Source organism: Geotrypetes seraphini, chromosome 3, assembly GCF_902459505.1.
Source record: "Geotrypetes seraphini chromosome 3, aGeoSer1.1, whole genome shotgun sequence".
In the NCBI taxonomy this organism is placed as follows: Eukaryota; Metazoa; Chordata; class Amphibia; order Gymnophiona; family Dermophiidae; genus Geotrypetes; species Geotrypetes seraphini.
This window is the reverse complement of record NC_047086.1, coordinates 370,378,504-370,398,874: the sequence shown is the minus strand read 5'-3', so window position 1 is coordinate 370,398,874 and position 20,371 is coordinate 370,378,504. Positions and strand designations below refer to the sequence as shown.

Genomic DNA, 20,371 nt, shown 5'->3' with positions numbered 1-20,371 from the left:
CTTGATCCAAGTATTACATACATATTTCAGGATTTGCACAACATAAAAATCTCATACATCAGCAAAAATCACAAGATATACCATCTCAACCTATAAATTATTTTATTTGTGTGTAAGTGTGATACAATGATGTCTTGGGGTGGGGGGGAGTCAGTTATTGAACTGGGGGTGGGAGGGAGTGTCAGGCTGAAGGTTTACCTAGGGTGCCAGGACCCTTGCACCAATCCTGATTACAGGGAGTTGAAATAATTTCCTGGTGTTTCAGGTTTCTGTGACTGTAATATCTGGAGGAGGTTCAACTTTATTTTTCTGTGTGGATTGCATTAGAAGAGAGTACAGTGCCTGTCGAGTTCAATGACCGTTTTTCGATAACACTGTGCTGTTCAGGCAGGTTTTTGTTATGTTTTTTTAAACAGGGAAGAACTAAGGTCTCCTTTTGCAAAGCCGTGTTAGAGGTTTCTACTGCGGGCCAGCGAAGCAAATGCTCCAACGCTCGTGGTACAAACCTCTAACGTGGTTTAGTGAAAGAAAGTATAAATGATGTCTGTGAGTTTAGAGAAGGCCCCGGCCAGAAAAGGATCCAGGAGCAGGTGAGGGATGTTATTTGGTTTCTCAGTTTCCTCAGATGTAAAATAGGGCTGTTATGTACCTAAAGACTTGTTTAGAAATGACACAACTTTTTCTTTTGTGCAGAACCCTGTGGGATCAAGTGAGGAAAATAGTGGACGGTATGAAAATGAATCAGGTGAATCAAAACTACATAGTAAATGACAGCAGATAAAGACCTGAATAGGTTTCTCTTTCAAAGCACTGATGAGTCCATCTGTTTCTTTAGTGTCTGAAATGTTTTCTTTGTTAAGGCTCTTGCTTCCACTTCCCAAGACAAATATCTGTAAAATATGATACCGTATATACTCGAATATAAGATGAGATTTTTGGACCAAAAAAATGGCCCAAAAATGGGGGTCTCGTCTTATATTCGGATCAGTGCCCACCAACCCCCCTCCCAGACTTGTTACAGATCTCCACCGGCCTAGTAGGACAGGACAGGAGGGATCCCTCCCATCTCCTGTCCCGGTAAGCTCTAACAATTTTTTTTTTACCTCCTTCCTGCCTCCCCCAGCGTACCTTTTCAGATGAAACTGAAAACTTCCCCTCCTCACCCTGCAACCACAATGCAATGACTCTCTGCCCGCCCAACCCCCAACCACAAAGCGCTGTCCTCTCACCATCTACTTTTTGAAGCCCTGGTGGCCCATGGTCTATTCGGGAGAGGAGCAATCCCCAGTCGCTCCTGCCCATGCAGTCAAAACGACCACCCGTGACTTCCAGTAGCAGCTTTGTGAGACTGGAGCTATTTTGAGATTGGAGTGCCATGGGCAGGAGCAACTGGGGATTTCTTCTACCAATGCTGGATTGAGTCTCATGAGTCTGCCAAGGGAAGTCATGGCGGCCATTTTTCCTGGCACTGAAGTCAGGCTCACCAGTCTGTAATTTCCCGGATCACCCCTGGAATCCTTTTTGCCAGTGTTTATTCCTACTCAGTCCCCGGAATGCTTCTGTTTATTCCAGGTAAACGTAAGTGTACACAAGCTGAATGCCCAAGTTTGCCAGCATATTGGGAGTGCATGTTTATGAAAACGTTCCTGCAGATAAAGAGCACTGTTTTGCCATGGAAATACTATGGAGAATCCTCCCTCCCTCCATGTTTATGGGACAAATGCTTTCTACAGGGGCTATGAGGGAGTGTTGAAAAGCTCTCAGCCCAACCAAGAAGAGAATGACATGGATATGGTTCAGTCAATGATCTAAAAAAAACCAACATAGAATTTTGTTTCTGCAAATTGGCACTTAAGGAAATAAGATAACACTCTTTCCAGCTACAGTGGCAAAATAACGCTCAGAATTTAGGAAGTTGGTTGGTTGGACTGAGACCTTTTCATCGCCCCCTCATACACTAGCAACTGTCTAACATTTTGCTTTTGTGGTTTTGTTTTTACCCAGAAAGAAAATTTTCTAACTGACTGGAAACTGATTACTATTTTTCTTAGCCCTGTGGACCCATGTCATTTCTGCCTGCATCTGGTAAGCCCAGGTTATTTTGCCTTCTGCTTCTTTAAAATATGGGTACATGTATGAGCGTGTTCCAATGTTATAGGCTGATTGGAAATAGCATGTTTTAGAGCTGTAGGGCAGATTATGTAATGCACACTATAAGGGTGAGGGAAAAGAAACATAGAAAGAAGAGTTACAAGAGTGTAAGGATATGCCGTAGGGGCTTTTTCACTGAGAGGAGCAGGGTTCCCTGAAATAGAGAATGACAAGGTGACAAAATTCATCACCATTCCCGTCCCCGCGGATAACTGCGGGAAACCATCTTCATGCCATTCTTTAAGGAGGGAGGGAAGAATCAGAGTACGAATGGCCACAACCACTGACCCGCAAGCTTTGCTTTGAAAAATTCTGGTGCAGAAGGACTGAGATTAAAATAGACACTCGAAAATGACATGGGATTATTTCCCCGCAGTTATCCGCGGGGACAGGAACGGTGATGAATTTTGTCACCGTGCCATTCTCAACACTGAAACTAGCATGTTCTCATGTCATGACATTCCCCAAGGTCATAGGCACTGATAACTCTAAGCGGAGTAGGAAGCTTACAACTGCACTGCTGCCAATAGGGGGTGGTGCTCAGTAGCATAGTAAGGGGGGAGGCGGGAGTGCCTCAGGCGCAATCTTGGTGGGGGTGCAGTCACCTCTCTGCCCCTCCCCATGCCAAGCTCATACTCTCCCTTCCCCCGCCCCCACTTACCTCTTTAAAAATCTTCGCCAGCGAGAGCAACTATTCTAGCCTGCTGCTTGCACCGGCCTGGCTCCCTCTGAAATTACTTCCTGGTTGTAGGGCCTGGAAGTGACATCAGAGGGAATGCGAGTGAGAGCAGCAGGCTGGAGAAGCTGCTCGCGTAGGCAAAGATTTAGAGGTACGGGGGTGGGAAGGGAGGTTGCAAATGTGGCGGGCGCGAGTGTGCCTGGCTGGTGGATGGGTGGGGGGCATGGAAAGAGCAGGGGGAAAGTGGAGAGAAGGGCGTGGGAGAGCATTGCTGCCCTGGGTGCTTCTTGCCCTCGCTATGCTACTGGTAGTGCTTCAGTACTGGGTTTTCAATAACAGGGGATAGGTAGGTTTCCTGCCTATCCCTCACTATTGAAAAGCACCTTCCACTGGCAGGACTAGAGGGAACAGTGTTGGCCTGCTGTCGTGCCAGTGTCGGCTCTTCCTCTTGATGTCACTTCCTGGACCGCACCTAGGACGTGACATCAGAGGAAGAGCTGACGTGACAGCAGATTGGGGGTTGCTGCTCGCGCCAGGAAGGTTACAGAGGTATGTGGAAAGGGAAGCAGCACATGCGTGGCACGAGAGGGCGGGGGGAGGAGTGTATGGAGGTGGGGGGGATGGAAAAGAGGGTGAAGGAGGGGATCCACTGCCCCTGGCGCCTCTCACCCTCACTACGCCAGATTGGATTTCAAACACTCTTTCCTACTCACAACCAATTACACACAGAAGCCAAACACTCATCACTACCTGGAGAAAAAGCTTCAGATGTAAAGAGCCAAACACTGTTGAATCTCCACGAGGAACACAAAAAAGGTTGGCTCACCTTCATTCACCGGCTGAAAAATTTCACTCAGTCAGCACAATAAAAAATATTCAATAAGGCATTCCAGTTACACAACCATCAAACGCATGCCTAATAAACTCTACGGCATTCTATTTACAAATGGTCCACTGCAAACTATTATGAAAATTAAATTCATACTGCAATTTTTAAAGTGTGCAACAATCAACAGGCATGTAGTGAAATGATGAGAGGATCCTTCAAAAAGTCAAAATGTTTCCTTTGAAGCACTGTAGTCCACATCAACTGAAGTCACTGGGGATATACAATCACTAGACAAATAATCCACAGTAGAGACACACTTATCTGGTGTCGTTCCTTCACCCCCTAGTGGCAGAGCAATCCTTCTGGAAATCTGGTTGAATCCATTCTGACTTCAGCTGATCTCCGTAGCTGCTCACAGATAGACGTTCCAGCTTTGGGTCTGTATTCCTCTCAAATGTTCTTTACAGATTAAGCAAGGCCTAGCCGGCCATGGACAGAAGCAGCCATCCATTACTCCTCAGCAACTTGAACCCTCGCTGGGCTCCTCTGCCTCTCATCCCTGGCCCTGGCTAAAAGCAATTCCTACTCTCAACTCCCAAATTAAGCAGCACCTTTTATAGTTCCCTCTAACATACAGGATGGATACACCTATTTCAAGGGACACCACTATCCCCATTGCTTTTCAATGTCTACATGTCCTCACTGGGCATGCAATTGACCTAGCTAGGGATAAAACTATTCACTTACGCAGATGACTTTACGCTCATCATCCCATTTGCTAACTCTATCTCGGAAACCATTCCCAAGACAACAGAAGCAATAAATGTGATGGAACAATGGATGACAGACTTCAAGCTCAAACTAAATTCAGAAAAAATGAAATTCTTCATTGTTTCCCCTCACCCGTTTGACACCAAAACCCCACTAAGCATCAACGACCTTAGTTACCCTATTCAGTCCACCATGAAAATACTGGGTGTAACTCTAGATCAGTGCCTAACCATGAAAGACCAGGTGGATTCCTTAATCAGAAGGTTTTTTTTCACTCTCTGGAAACTGAGATCCGTTAAATCAAATTTTGATATGTCAGCATTCAGAATCCTGGTACAATCCCTCGTACTAAGTCAACTCGACTACTGTAACATCGCCTATTTACCAATTTCCAAAAAAAACATGCGACGTCTGCAGCTTGTGCAAAATGCAGCGGTCAGACGTATCTTCGGGTTAAAGAAGTATGATCACGTAACTCCTTATTACCGGCAGTTGCACTGGCTACCGACAGAAGCACGCGTAAAGTTTAAGTTCGCCTGCATCTGCCTCAAAGTACTATATGGTCTAGCCCCTAAATACATAACAGACCTTTTCACCTTCTCCACCAACAAACACAAGATAATCTCACACCTGAACTTCGTTTCCCCCCCCAGTCAGAGGTTGCAAATTAAAAAAAACACTACGAACACCTTCTCTCACATCAAGCAGCATTATGGGGCAAAGACCTAAAACAATTGCTCTCGCCCTCCACTTACGAGGAATTCAGGAAGCGCCTAAAAACATATTATTCCTGAAGTACCTAGACAACTGACCCGCACTCCACTCTCAACAACCGTTTTCTTGACCTATTTCTCACTCTCTTCTCTCTCATTTTGTACCTAATGTAATCTATTGTAAACCGCATAGAACTTCACGGTATTGCGGTATATAAACTGTTATTATTATTATTATTATCTTCGACACAGACCACACTAGGAGCAGTAACGGCAGAAGTTTCTTCATTGTAAAAATAAGGAGTATTTGGTGCCCTGCTACAGAAGTAATAAAAACAGGCAGTATGGGAAACAAATATCTTCCAATGAGACTCTGAGGGCTCCTTTTACTAAGGTGCGTTAGGGCCTTAACGCACGGAATAGCGCGCGCTAGCCGCTACCGCCTCCTCTTGAGCAGGCAGTAGTTTTTCAGTTCTAGCGCGCGCTAATCCGCTGCGTGTGCTAAGAACGCTAGCGCACCTTCGTAAAAGGAACCCTGAATATATACTGTATGCATACCTGTATATGTTTATATATACTATGGGCTCCTTTTATCAAGCCGCGCTAGTGGGGTTAACGCGCGTTAACGTTTCATCACGCGATAACCCCCCGCGCTGGCCTATAAACTACCGCCTGCTCAAGGGAGGCGTTGGCGGTTAGCGTGGCTAGCGGTTTAACCCGCGGTATTACGCGCGTTAAACCGCTAGCGTGGCTTGATAAAACGAGCCCTAAGTGGGTTAAGATATCCACATACATAAATCACTAAAAACACACTTATTTGACAAATTTGTCTGAACCTCCAAAATGGTTCAACACCTACCTCTTCTTCCACGTTCCCCCTCCCACCCCCTATACTGCCCAGCCACATAACCGCCCACTTACCCCTTCCCAATTCCAACCGATGTTAACCCGCTGTTATCGGCACCTCTTACTGTACACCGTCTTGAACTGAAAGGGATGACGGGATATAAATAAAGCTATTATTATTATTATAAAAACAAATTCGTAAGATTTACAATTCAACAAGTCGAACAAAACGCACTAGACATCAAAATACACCAAACTGCTATTTCAAGTTCAGTCATAATGGGAAAAGGATATTATCATCGCCTCATTTGTAAAAATGCTCTTACAAATAGATGGGTCTTTAAAGATCTTTTGAAGGATTTAAAGTCTGCACATAATCTTAATGAACCGTGCATTGCATTCCACTGCATTTTTATATTTCTTTATCTTTTAATCACAATAAATAGTCATTACCAACAAATATATATATATATTTATTTTATTTCACAGGAGGATTATGTATCAAAAAATGTGGAAAATCTGACAAGGGTGTTGGACTATTTGCAGCAAGAGGTAAGACAACCTAATTCTACAGATTTTTGACCTTGGGGTCAATTTGTAAAAAAAAAACCAAAAAAAGATTCATTGCTTCATTTACATTTGGAAGTTTCAGTTGATAGGCTAAATTTACCCAAATATAGACCTGCACTGCAGTTCCTTTGCCTACGTTCTCCAAGGGGGACACTGAGATTTAGACACCCCAATGCCATACGCTTCATGCTAGTTCAGTAGTTGCTTCTTGGCACCGAGATCCCATTATAGAAGGGTAGCCTATGGCATCGGTGTCCCTACAGTTAGGCACCAGTTGCCCCAAGTCAACGGAGTTGTAATTATTGCTGCCTAATTGTGCCTTGAAGTATGTGTAATATCTTAGAGATAAGAACATAAGAACTGCCATATTGGGACATCAAGCCCAGTATCCTGTTTCCAACAGTGGCCAATCCAGGCCCGAAGTACCTAGCTAGATCCCAGATAGTAAACAGATTTTATGCCGCTTCTCCTAGGAATAAGCAGTGGATTTCCGCAAACCATCTCAATAACGGCCTAAGACTTCTCTTTAGGAAATTATCCAAACTTTTTTTAAACCCCGCTAAGCTAACTGATTTTACCACATTTTCTGACAAAGAATTCCAGAGTTTAATTAAACATTGTATGAAGAAATATTTTCTCTGGTTTGTTTTAAATCTACTACTTAGTAGCTTCATTGCGTACCTTCTAGTCCTAGTATTTTTGGAAAGGGTGAACAAGTGATTCACATCTACCCTTTCCACTCCACTCAGTGTTTTCTAGATCCCTATAATATTACCCCTGAGCTGTCTCTTCTCCAAGCTGAAGAGCCCTAGCCGCTTTAGCCTCTCCTCATAGGGAAGTTGTCCCATCCCTTTTATCAATTTTGTTGCCCTTCTCTGTACCTTTTCTAATTCCGCTATATCTTTTTTGAGATACAGAGACTAGAACTGCACACAGTATTCAAGATGTGGCCATACCATAGATTTACCCATATTTATGCTCACTTGCACTTATGCACTATGCCTGGGGTAGGCAATTCCGGTCCTCGAGAGCCGGAGCCAGGTCAGGTTTTCAGGATATCCACAATGAATATGTATGAGATGGATTTGCATGCACTGCATCCTTGAGATGCAAATGTATCTCATTTATATTTATTGTGGATATCCTGAAAACCTGACCTGGCTCCGGCTCTCGAGGACCGGAATTACCTACCCCTGAACTAAGCAATGTTGGCATGAATGTTACAGATTAGAGCCTGGCACATACACATGTGATTGCCAATTAGTAGCGGGGTGTTATTCTAGAACAGGGGTGGGCAACTCTGGTCCTCAAGGGCCGGAATCCAGTTGGGGTTTTCAGAATTCCCCCCAATGAATATGCTAAGAGATCTATTTGCATGCACTGCTTTCAATGCATATTCATTGGGGAAATCCTGAAAACCCGACTGGATTCCGGCCCTTGAGGACTGGAGTTCCCCCCCCCCCCGTGCAATAACTTACTCATACAATTGGGTGCCTGTTAGGTGCCAAATTCTAGACTTGCCATCAGGCCCTTACCTTGATACCTCCAGTGGTATAGTAAGGGGGGGGAGCCGCCCCAGGCACTACCTCTTGGAGAGAGGCGCCAGCAAACGTCCTCCTCTTCACCTCCCCTGCTCCTTCCCGACCTCCCCCTTGCTGCATGCGTGCGCCCCCTTTCCCCGTACCTCTTTCATTTTCTCAGCGCAAGCAGCATCGCAAACTTTCTGCCCGCATTGTATCAGCTCTCTCTGATGTCACTTCCAGGTCCCGCACTCAGGAAGTGACATCAGAGGGAGAACAAACACATTGCAGGCAGCAAGTTCGTGATGATGCGTGCGTTGGGAAAATCAGAGGTATGGGGGAAGGGCAGGGAGAGGGTGGGAAAGAGCGAGGGGCGGAGGAGAGGGCAGGGGAGGGGCGACACCGCCCCGGGTGCCTCTCATCCTAGCTACGCCACCTAATCATAAAGTCAGTACTAAGCGCCTAATTTTTTTCTTTACCCTAAATTCACTCCTACAGCCGCCCAATTTTTGGTGCCCAGGTTTAGCTGTTCAGTCCTAATCAATTATAAAGGGACTAATTTAGCATTGAACTCCCCAAATTAGGAGCATAAACAGTCTGGGGCTGAGACTGAGACTAGAGAGTTGCACGGGGACAGAAATCCCACCCATCCCCGCCGGTCCCCGCCAGGATCCTCTCCGTCCCCACCTGTCCCTGTCAGGATCCTCTCCGTCCCCGCCAGGATCCTCTCCGTCCCCAATCGTCCCCGCCAGGATCCTCTCTGTCCCCGCCCGGATCCTCTCCATCCCCACCCGTCCCCGTCAGGATCCTCTCCATCCCCACCCGTCCCCACCAGGAATTACCTCCATCCCCGCCTGTTCCCATAAAAAGCAGCAATTACTTCTGACAGGATCATCAATTCCACAGTTTCTTTTGTGTTTGTGCTGCTGTTTTCCTTGTGGAATCTCTTTGTGGAACCCTTTTTTTGTTTTCTGTTCAGGTAATTAACTTATAAACCCCCTCTTTTACTAAGGCTGACGTGTCCATTATATTATATGGACGAACCCTGCTTCCAAAGCCTCCCATCCCCATGGGAGTCCCTGGAGCCAGAGAGGGATCCCCGTGGGAGTCCCGTGGGTTAGGGGGGATTCCCGCGGGATTCCCATGATCCCCGTTTCCATGCAGACCTCTAACTGAGACTGCAGGAGAGAGACTGGCTAGCTCCGCTGGTGCTGAACTGCTGACTGCTGATATTCAGTGGCAGGACATTTCCGGTGAATATCCAGCCTATCTTTGGCAACCTCAAACTTAGCCAATTTTAAGTGCTGGCTGGCTAAGTTACAGCTGCCAAAGATAGACCTGCTTTTTTTGTGGCCCAATTTGGCCACTAAACTTGGCTGGTCAGTGCTTAATATTGGTGGCTGTTGCGTGATAGAGCCGGCCAGGTTTACGCCACTGACTGCTAATACATTCAGCAGGAGAGAGCCGCCTATCACCCGCTGAATATTAGTGGTTAGCCAGTCAACCTAGGAAAATTCGTCTTTTTATGGAAATTTGGGATCCATATATTAAAATCTTTCACCTAAGGCAAGAAGTTTAATTCTTAATGATTTACATTAAACCAATGATTACTTATTTAAAATTCCAGTTCTTTATTTTTATTATTCTTTATTTTTGCCATTGCAAATCATCACTGCCATAATTACATGGAAAATAAACAAGCCTGTTTTCTGCTTTGACTACATGTAGCTCCCAAGAGCCTTTGTCAGTCTGGTGGACCTCACTGATGTCACCACCTCGTCGTTGTCCCTCCTGAGCCACACTGAGGCTGGGTGAGCATATATTCTCCAGCTCTTCAATGTCTAACTCCTGCACCATATTCACAGGGCAGCTATTCTGCATCACTGTTTCAGCAGTGATTAAGTAGATATCTCTTAGGAGGCAATTTTCGGAAAGTTTTTACGTATGCACAACCTGTTGTAAAGTTGGAAAGGCCTTTATAAAATTGTATAGCAGTATACACACGTATAAGCTTGCCTGCCAATAAGACAGAAGTCATTTACATACACGCTATTATACTTGAACTGTATGTGATTCTGTTTGTGTATGTACTCTATCGTGACCCACCTTGGGAATGGTGGGGCATAAATAAATAAATACAAATGCTACTACTATTTATCACTTCTATAGCACTGAAAGGCATATGCAGTGCTGTACATTGTGACATTTAATAGATTTTCCCTGCTCAGAAGAGCTTACAATCTAGCTTGGACAGAAAAATATGACGTATAGGGTTAGGGATGCAAAACCCAAGGTGAGAGGAGTTAGGAGTTAAAAGCAGTCTCAAAGAGGTGGGCTTTGAACTGGGCTCGCCGTAGGGATTCAGAAGGCAGGGCAGAAGGGACGGAGTCTGGAGCTGGCAGTTGAAGAGAAGGGCACAGATAGGAGGGACTTACCAGATGGGCGGAGCTCACGGGGGTGGGCTCGGCAGGGGGGGGGGGGAACTTAGGGGGAGATAAGTGAAGAGAGATATTTCTGTGGACAGGGGTGGAGTTGCAACGTACAACGTTGGGGTTTTGCAGAAAAATAATAAAATAGACACTATAAGGGCTCCTTTTACAAAGGTGGCTAACGTTTTTAGCGCACACACAGGATTAACACGTGCTATAGTGCACGCTACCTGAAAAACTACCGCCTGCTCAAGAGGAGGCGGTAGCGGCTACCGTGCGCTAAGCATGCACTAAAACCGCTAGCGCGCGTTTGAAAAAGGAGCCCTAAAATTTGATGTTTGAGGTGGCAAAGATAAGCCGGATTATAGAAGAAGAGTACTGGGGTACCAGGGCCATCAGATGAGTTCAACCATGGAAAGCACCGGCATGGACGTGCCCCAGTGCCGTTATAAAAAAAACCTCAGTCCACTGTTACGTTCTGTTGATTGTACCATTGGTCAAGCCCTTAGACACATCTAAAAGGAATGTTCTCATTTATAGGAAGCTATGTGAGTGTTTTGAAGAAGATTCCAGGCTGAAAGAAGCCATTCTGAGGTGGTCCTTGCGGGTGAGACTTATTTTTCCCCACATCTGGTTTTAGGAGCTTTTGATTGCAAAATAGAAACGTGTACCTTATATACCTGGCAGTGTGTCTGTGTAAGATTTCATCTGTGCATGTACAGGAACATAAGTGACTAATTTCCCTGTCTGCAGAAATTTTTATGGGTAAGATTTAAAACTCAGATGGAAAAGAGGTCAGGCAGGAGGAGCCAGGGGTATCAATCAAGTTGGTGGGCTTCCTCGGGCCCTGCCAGATAGAAAAGAGGCGGAGCCCAGACTGAAACAGGAGGTCTGGCAGAGTTCCTTAAACCCACGAGACCAAAGAGATGAAGGAGGAGCTAAGGCCAGAGCAGAATGATTGGTTTATTGTATTATAATTTTATAATTTATTTCTAACATTTCTAAGCCACCCCTAACTAAGCGGTATAAGATGTACTATACCGCACAGCAGTTCATGGACAGTACATTTACAAAATGCATTCAAATTACATTGCAATTACATAGTCATTTAGTCCATTTAAAATAATATCAAAAAGCTCAACGAATTTACACGTTAACCATCCCCACTAAATAAATACAGATGGAAAAATGAAACATAAAATGCACACATTCCCATTCCCAACCAACTCAAATCAGCTCCACTTCAGTAATTCCTTTTATGTATCCCAACTGCTGCCTTCAAATTACTCTACGGTTAAAAGTCCAGGTACTGTGTGATATAGCTGCAGTGATGAACAGAAGAATATGCATTCTGTCCACCGCTACACCCCAAACACGTACACACGCGCAAAACTTTCCCCCCTCTTCTACGAAACTGCACTAGCAGTTTCTAGCGCGGGCAACCACGCTGAATGGCCCGCGCTGCTCCCGACGCTCATAGGAACTCAATGAGCGTCGGGAGCAGCGCGGGCCCTTCAGTGCGGCTCTCTGCACTAAAAACCGCTAGCATGGTTTCATGGAAGAGGGGGGGGGTTTGTGTGGATTGTACATAAGACATATTTCTAGAAATAATTCTGTTGTTTTCCTCTTCAGGATGCCTTGGAAAAGCTACTGAAATCAGGCCGTTATGAGAGCCACGGTGACTTTACTGTCACACTGCAGCCTTTCCTGAGGAAGGTAAGGTTGCTTCTTATAAAAACGATGTCATATTTACTCTTTTTCCTGCTTTTCACAGTCACATTCCTATGTGTCTACTGAAACATGTTTATTTATTTATTTATTCGGTTTTCTATATCGTTCTCCCAGGGGAGCTGAGAACGGTTTACATGAATTTACTCAGGTACTAAAGCATTTTTTCCCTGTCTGTCCCAGCAGGCTCACAATCTATCTAATGTACCTGGGGCAATGGGGGGACCAGGTAACCTGCCCAAGGTCAAGGTGTTTTGATGATGTCCTGGGGATTTGCTTGGAAACTCCCATAAAGATAGATAACACAAGTCAAAAATGACGGGAATTCTGATAAAACTCTGTAACTGCGAGAGTGCAAATGTCCATTCTTAATGTGTTACAATATGAGGGGAAATGATGGCTAGTGGAAATGTATACTTTTTCATCCGCTTGTTGCTTGATAGCTAGACTTGTGTGTTGAGGCAAATCAAGTTCACTTTGGTTCCCCCTAGACCAGTGTTCTTCAACAGCCGGTCTGTGGACCGGTGCTGGTCCACAGAAATTTTCTGCCGGTCCACAGGGCCGGCACGTCCATCGGGCAGAAGACCGTGTTCTTGCCGCTGGTCCACGGTGCAATCAACGTGGCGTCTTCAGGCCGGCTCCCTGAGTGCTGCAGTGCACAAAGCCCTGGGAAAAGGCTCCTACGCACATCCTGCGCCTGAACCGGAAGCCTTCTCCCTGATGTCGCAACGTCAGAGGGAAGGCTTCCAGATGAGGTGCGGCTTTGTAAAACAGGCCCTGTGTCTGAATTCAAGAAAGCCTGGAATTTCTTAGGGAGAGGAGATGGTGGATGCTTCTAAAAGGAACTATTCAAACCCACAATGTTAGCTAGAATTGTTTTTTCTAACCAATCTAACAACCTTTACAAAACATTTTCCTTAGAACCTCAGCGCCACCACTCAGAACTCAATATTTCTCATTGTTCTGAGCTTTACGTGTCTCTTCGTCATCGGATCTGTCATTACTCTGTCTCTTATAAAGAGCTTAATGTTTAATTTCAATTTATTTCTAATCTTTCAGTGCTTTAAAGTATTAATAAGCCAATACTTAGCTTATGGTCAAGTGGTCTCTGCACTGGGATGTACAGTGCCGACATGTTGGAGAAGATGTGGTCACAGTATATGGCGGCAGGGATTAGGGGTTAAGCCTTGAAAAAGCTGTCAAAGCGAAACATGTCGGCACTGTACATCCCTAGCGGCATTGACATCCCTAGCAGAGACCACTTGACCATAAGCTAAGAATTGGCTTATTAATACTTTAAAGCACTGAAAGATTAGAAATAAATTGAAATGAAACACACGCTCTTCATAAGAGACAGAGTAATGACAGATCCGATGACGAAGAGACACGTAAAGCTCAGACCAATGAGAAATATTGAGTTCTGAGTGGTGGCGCTGAGGGTCTAAGGAAAATGTTTTGTAAAGGTTGTTAGATTGGCTATAAAAAAATAATTCTAGCTAACATTGTGGGTTTGAAGAGGTTCAGCTTCCTTAGAAGATTAAATAATGCAAATGTTGGATTCTAAAAGGAACTATGGCACAAATCAAATGCAAAGCAAGATTTACATTTTTGTTATCCAAAATAGAAAGGGATTCTAGCCCTCATCATATTTTTCCTTATAGTATGATTTTATTTTATTCAGATTTTTGAAAAAAATAACAGTCCATCCAAAAATACAACATTAGATACAACAAATAGCAAATATTATAGCACTATTCCTTATACCCCAGCCACTCCCTTCCCCAGTCCCTCCCCCACCCATCCAGAGAGCCCCGCAAAGAAGCCCATCCACTATCAAAAGACCACTACCAACCCCCAATGAACTCAAAAATCTCTCCCCTTTCATCCCCCCCTTTTCTCCATTCAGTATAAACATCCCACATTTTATGATAAGTCTTAAAGTATTGTGCCTAAGGGCTGTCAATTTGGACGTAATTTGCAAACAATCCAACTTATTATACAAATGTTCTGGAACTGGCAAAGTCCAGTGCCTCCACCGCGCCGCCAGGATAATACGTGCAGCTGTAAAAATATAGGCAGCTAACTTCTGCTCAAAGCCATTATATCCTGGGAGCGGGGAGTTCAGTAAACAACATTCCGCCAGCATTGGGCAGTGCGTACGAAATATATGCACTACTAAGTGGCCCACCATATGCCAGAATGGTCGGATCAGTGGACATCTCCGCCACATAGGAAGGAAGTCTCCTCTAATGGCCATATTGTCTCCAACACATGCCTATGTCCGAGCCAGAGAATTTCCCAAGTTTAGAAGGCATGCACCAATAGTACATCTTATACCCATTAGAAAGGATAGTACATCTTATACCCATTCTCTATGAGTGTATAAGAGACTGAAAGTTGAAATAATCTTTGATATATCATCTGCCACTCCACTGCCAGACCAGAGGACCCAATCTCTATCTCATAGAACCTTATATGGGTCACTAGAGGCCTCCCGCAATAACAAGGTTTTATACAATCTAGAAATACCACCCTTATTCACTCCCGAATGTAGGGCTATTTTTTTCTTATAATTTCTGCATATAGAGTCCTTAACATTATTAGTTTATCCACAGCATTTAGGTGCACACACGACACCAGTCCTATGGCTGGCATAAGGGCTCACACCTAAGTGCATATGCACATAAAATATATGCCCTATTATAATTGTATCGTTTAAGGGAAAGTAGATGTCCTTTCCAGGAGACTAAACATAGGCTCACAGTTATAGAATTAACCCTTCTGTGTGTTCTATTGAATTTTCAGTCCTTTGATGCAAACGCCTCAACAAATGACTCAGTCATCACTCCTGGAAATGGTCTGAAAATCCTTTGAAGTCCTCAGAAATCTCATATTTTTCTCTTTCATTATTGGCATCCTTGATGCAGTGGCGTAACGAAGGTGAGAAGCACCTGGGGCGGTGGAGCCCCTCCCCCACCCTCTTCTCCACCCCCCATTTCCACAGTCTCCTTCCCTGCCCCCTCCTGCTGCACATGGGCTACTTCCCTTCCCCCCAGACTTCTGTAATGTTCCTGGCATGGGCAGCAAACCCCCAGCGTCGGCTCTTCCTCTGACATCACTTCCTAGGTACGGGTCCAGGTAGTGACGTAAGAGGAAGAGCTGATGCTGGCGTGACAACAGGTTGGAGGATGATACTCGGGTCAAGAATGTTACAGAGATATGGGGTAAGGGAAACGGCGTACATGCATGGTAGTGGGGGGGGGGGGGGGGACAGGGAAGGAATGGAGGGATGGAGAGGAGGACTGGTGCCTACGCCCAGGCGAGACTTCCCCGTCCCCCCATTACAACACCACTACCTTGATATTTCTTTTCAGTTCAGCAACGATATTGACTTTGTCTTGCAATAAATCAAAGTATATTCTCTTAGGCTTCTATGGCTGACATCGCGACTGTTGCAACTCTCCATGTCTTGCTATTCCGAATAAGTGAAACTGATGTTTCAGCCATGGTGCCGTAACTTTCTTTCTTAACCCAAAACAGGGACTTCCAAATCTAGTGAAGGCCTTAAAAAGTGTGGGCTACTATAGTTTTTACCCAGCACTGAAAACATCGGCTTTCACAACACTGAATGAGCTCCATCAATTCCTAGTCATGTCTAAGCTCAATAATCAAGAATACTCCTTTGTCAAGGCCATTTCCTTGAAAACTGATTATCTTTAGCTTCCATTGTTATATCCATAAACATCTACTAGGAAGGATATCAAAGTTCATGTCTGAACCTCTTTCTTAATTGCATGGCAGATGTGATAAGATACTTTGCTGTACTTATGTTATACGGTGCTGATATCACCTCATTTCATCCTTAATTGTATTGAAGTCTTAAGATATAATCTATATTCTTATTTACAGCTGACTGTTCATGACATTTCTATTTTGGCTAAATTTTCAGACTTGCGTATCTTTTGTGGGGGTAATTTCATTACTGCCTCCATGCTTTTCCCTATGTTGACTTTGCTAGATCTTCAAAGCAAAAGTATGTCCGTAATTTCACTGGAAAAGTGTTCTCACAACTTACACCCGGTATATCAGTGTATATTAGGAGTTTTTTTTGTTAAAATATGTTTGATTTTTTAAATTTTTTTTTTCAAAGTAGGCTGGTAATTGTAGACGTTATCCCCACTCCGCTCTTGAGAACACTTCTTAAACAATGAGTACACTTACATCAGGGTTATCCAACCTCAGCCCTCACCAGATCAGGATTTCCGCAATGTATACAATGGAGACAGTGAATGCAAACAGATCTCATGAATATTCATTGGGAAAATCCTGAAAATCTGACTAGATAGCGGCCCTTGAGATTCGAGGTTGGATACTGCCGACTTGCATACTTAACTTTACCTGGACAAAGGGTGGTGGTATTACAAGCCCATATCCACCAGCAATGCACATTTTGTTATGAGGTTATTCCTGGAAATGGCTTCTGAAAACTACCTTCTGTCTGATGCCCAGGTGATAAAGATGATCCCAAATCCCCAAAATAAAGGGCCTGATTCCATAAGTGGTATCTAGGTTGGGATCACAGAATTCCCTGTGGAACTGAAATTGATTAATTGGCTAAATTGGTGTTCTAATTGACCATGCCATTAAAAATATTTTTAAAAACTCAATCAATTAAGAGTTCCGCGTGGAACTCGTAGTGGCACCTACCGACACTCAAGTTGAGGTTCCTATCAGTGCTAACGACACCTATCTGAAAAGTAGGGATTGGGACTTGTACACCACCTGGTGGGCTCACACTCTATCTAATGTACCTGGGGCAGTGGAAGATTGACTTGCCCAGGGTCACAAGGTGCGGTGCAGGGTTTGAACCCAGAACCTGAGGGTGCAGAGATTGTAGCTCTAACCACTGCGCCTCTTCTCCTGGAGTAGGTAGGTATGGTTAGAGGTGGAGAATAGACATGGCATGGCTTAGGTGCTGATAAATTAGGCCAGGAAAACTCTAGTCTATGTTGAGTTAGACGCTGGTAGGCGCGATTCTGTAAATGGCACCTAGCGGTTGATTGATAACGGTACCAAGCAGTGCCTAGGAGATAGGCACAAATTGCAAAAGAAAATACAAAAAAATTCAAAGTTATATATCAGATGCCGACAATAATTGTTGAAAACAGAGCTAAGAAAATAGATAATATGCTCAAATTATTTTAGCTCAGCTCCACCACTCCACCGCTATCTATGATTTTACGGCATGAAGAATTACATGGACCATCATTCATAAATCCGTCCTTTAAATATTAATTTCAAAGGTACACGCTACTTATCTTAATAGCTGATATGACCCAACATGTTTTGCACCTTCGTGCTTTATCAAGGGTCTCCCACGGCCGCTGTTGTCATCCAACCCACAAATTGTGGGTTGGATCTTGCTCTCTAAACAATTTGTGGGTTGGATGACAACAGCAGCCACCGGAGACCCTTAATAAAGCACGATGGTGTGAAACATGTCTGAAACCCTTCAGGTGTCTGGAGAATAGAGAAGAGAGCAGGTCTGGTTTATGGAGTGAAACATGCCGGGTCATCCTCTCCCGGGTCATATCAGCTATTAAGATAAGTAGCTTGTAGCTTTGAAGTGAATATTTAAAGGAGAGCTTTATGAATTGAAGAGTATTACAAGATATATTAATCAAAAAAAATAATAAAAGTAAAAACTCTTTAAAAATACAGTATTATCTATAGGCCAGTGATGATGGTTCACGTAATTCTTCACGCTGTAAAATCATAGATAGCGGTGGAGTGGTAGAGCTGAGGCCAAGAGATAATTGAAAAATAAAATTTATTCGGGACACTTTTGTGAAGATATGATGAGTTAAATCAGTTCCGGAATCAGTTTAGTTAAAAAGTTTACATCATTATTTTGGAGCAAATGATTTTAGCGCCATACCCTACAATAGAATAGAAATACCTTCATATACAAAGTAGAGCATCAATCAGGCACAAGCTTAATATTTTCAACTTTTTGTATAAAATCGTGGGGCCCAATTTTCAAAGGCGTTACGTTTCCAATTTTGGGATTCTTTTACTAAAGTATGGTAAGTGCTAGTGAATGCTTAAAAGCTTAAAAGTCTTGCCACGGAATGCGCTCAGGCATCCTGCAGTAAGTGCTCAATTAATATGCTACCCATGCGCTAAATATTTTTTTGAAATTATTGTGCGGAGAGGGTGGGTCGGGGGCAAAGAACAGATGTTCCAGCACTAATCAACGCCTCCACATTATCGTGTTCTAACTGATTAGCACAGGATAACCACATGAGCCCTTACCACCTACGAAATAGGTGTTGGTAAGTGCTCATAAGAACATAAGAATTGCCGCTGCTGGGTCAGACTAGTAGTCCATCCTGCCCAGTAGTCCGCTCACGCGGTGGCCCTCAGGTCAAAGACCAGTGCTCTAAATGAGTCCAGCCTCACCTGCGTATATTCCAGTTTAGCAAGAACTTGTCCAACTTTGTTTTGAAACCCTGAAGTGTGTTTTCCCTTATAATAGATTCTGGAAGAGCGTTCCAGTTTTCCACCACTCTCTGGGTGAAGAAGAACTTCCTTATGTTTGTATGGAATCTATCCCCTTTTAACTTTAGAGAGTGCCCTCTCGTTCTCCCTACCTTGGAAAGGGTGAACAGTCTGTCTTTATCTACTAAGTCTATTCCCTTCATTATCTTGAATGTTTCGATCATGTCCCCTCTCAATCTCCTCTTTTCAAGGGAGAAGAGGCCCAGTTTCTTCAGTCTCTCACTGTACGGCAACTCTTCCAGCCCCTTAACCATTTTAGTACCTCTTCCCTGGACCCTTTCGAGTAGTACCGTGTCCTTCTTCATGTATGGCGACCAGTGCTGGACGCAGTATTCCAGGTGAGGGCGCACCATGGCTCCCGCAATAAATTATGAATGCGAAAAAGTAAAAATCGGCCATTTTACTGCTGCAGTAAAAATGGCCTTAGTGCACAGGAAAAATCCACATAAGGGTGTGCAAAAGCCACGCTCTACCACAGGTTAGTAAAAGCAGTGGCATACCTAGCATATGTGACACCCAGGGCTGATCATTTTTTAACACCCCCTCCTCTATATAAAAAAATGATTTTTAGTAATAATCTACAAGTCGCACAAGAGTGTACCTAGGAAAAAGCAGCATCCTACACGCTGCAGTGAGCACTAGAACATCAATACACCCATTGTAAAACTAAACAAGCCAGATTAGTGCAGATCGATTCTGCACAGTCAATGCTAACAGAAAACCATATCTTTCATACAGACAGAACACAGAAACACACTCACCCGTCATGGAATGTTGCCACTCTTTTGGTTTTGGCCAGCTACTAGTGACCTGGATTGGCCACCGTGAGAACGGGCTACTGGGCTTAATGGACCATTGGTCTGACCCAATAAGGCTATTATGTTCTTATCACCACTTGAATGTATAAAGAGTTCTCCTTGCATGTGCAATGTGCATTTTCTTAATGGCTTCTTCTGGTGTCTGTGCTGCAAAATATAAGTATTTTTTGTCACAGCCCTGGACAAGGCTCAGTGTTTTGTAAGATGCTTGCTGAACACTATCTCGGTTACGAATGCATGAACTTAAATATCTATTTTCTAACAGACAAAATTAGGCCCACAACTTTTAACACAATTCAAGAAAGCCTGGGACAAACGCAAAGGATTCCTGGTTGCAAAGCAATCGGGGGGAAATCAAAAGTCCACTGTATTCTAAGCTCTTTATCAGACTTGAAGCAGAGTAATAGCCCTCGTGCTCCTCATATTCTCTGTTTTCGATGTCAGGTCAAAGGCGCGCCGGGACAAAGGCGCGAGCAGACAACTGAGTGCAGCGTGGAGGCGCGCGCCGAAGAAAAAGACTGTTTTTAGGGGCTACGACGGGGGGCGTGGGGTGGGAACCCCCCCACTTTACTTTATACAGATCGCGCCGCGTTGTGGGGGCGTTTTGGGGGGTTTGGGGGGTTGTAACCCCCACATTTTACTGAAAACTTAACTTTTTCCCTGTTTTTTAGGGAAAAAGTTACGTTTTCACTAAAATGTGGGGGGTTACAACCCCCCAAACCCCCCACAACGCCACTGCGATCTGTATTAAGTAAA

At 44.2% G+C, this 20,371-nt stretch overlaps 1 protein-coding gene across 1 annotated transcript in view; it reads left to right on the top strand.

Annotated features, from left to right (window-relative positions):
• PLB1 (phospholipase B1) overlaps positions 1 to 20,371 on the top strand; it is a 225,477-nt gene that overhangs the window by 17,269 nt on the left and 187,837 nt on the right. The window contains exons 8-13 of the mRNA XM_033937660.1: positions 694 to 745; positions 2,005 to 2,085; positions 6,479 to 6,541; positions 9,808 to 9,890; positions 11,049 to 11,115; positions 12,141 to 12,224. Coding sequence (XP_033793551.1) covers positions 694 to 745; positions 2,005 to 2,085; positions 6,479 to 6,541; positions 9,808 to 9,890; positions 11,049 to 11,115; positions 12,141 to 12,224 — 430 coding nt within the window. The remainder of the gene's footprint in view (positions 1 to 693; positions 746 to 2,004; positions 2,086 to 6,478; positions 6,542 to 9,807; positions 9,891 to 11,048; positions 11,116 to 12,140; positions 12,225 to 20,371) is intronic.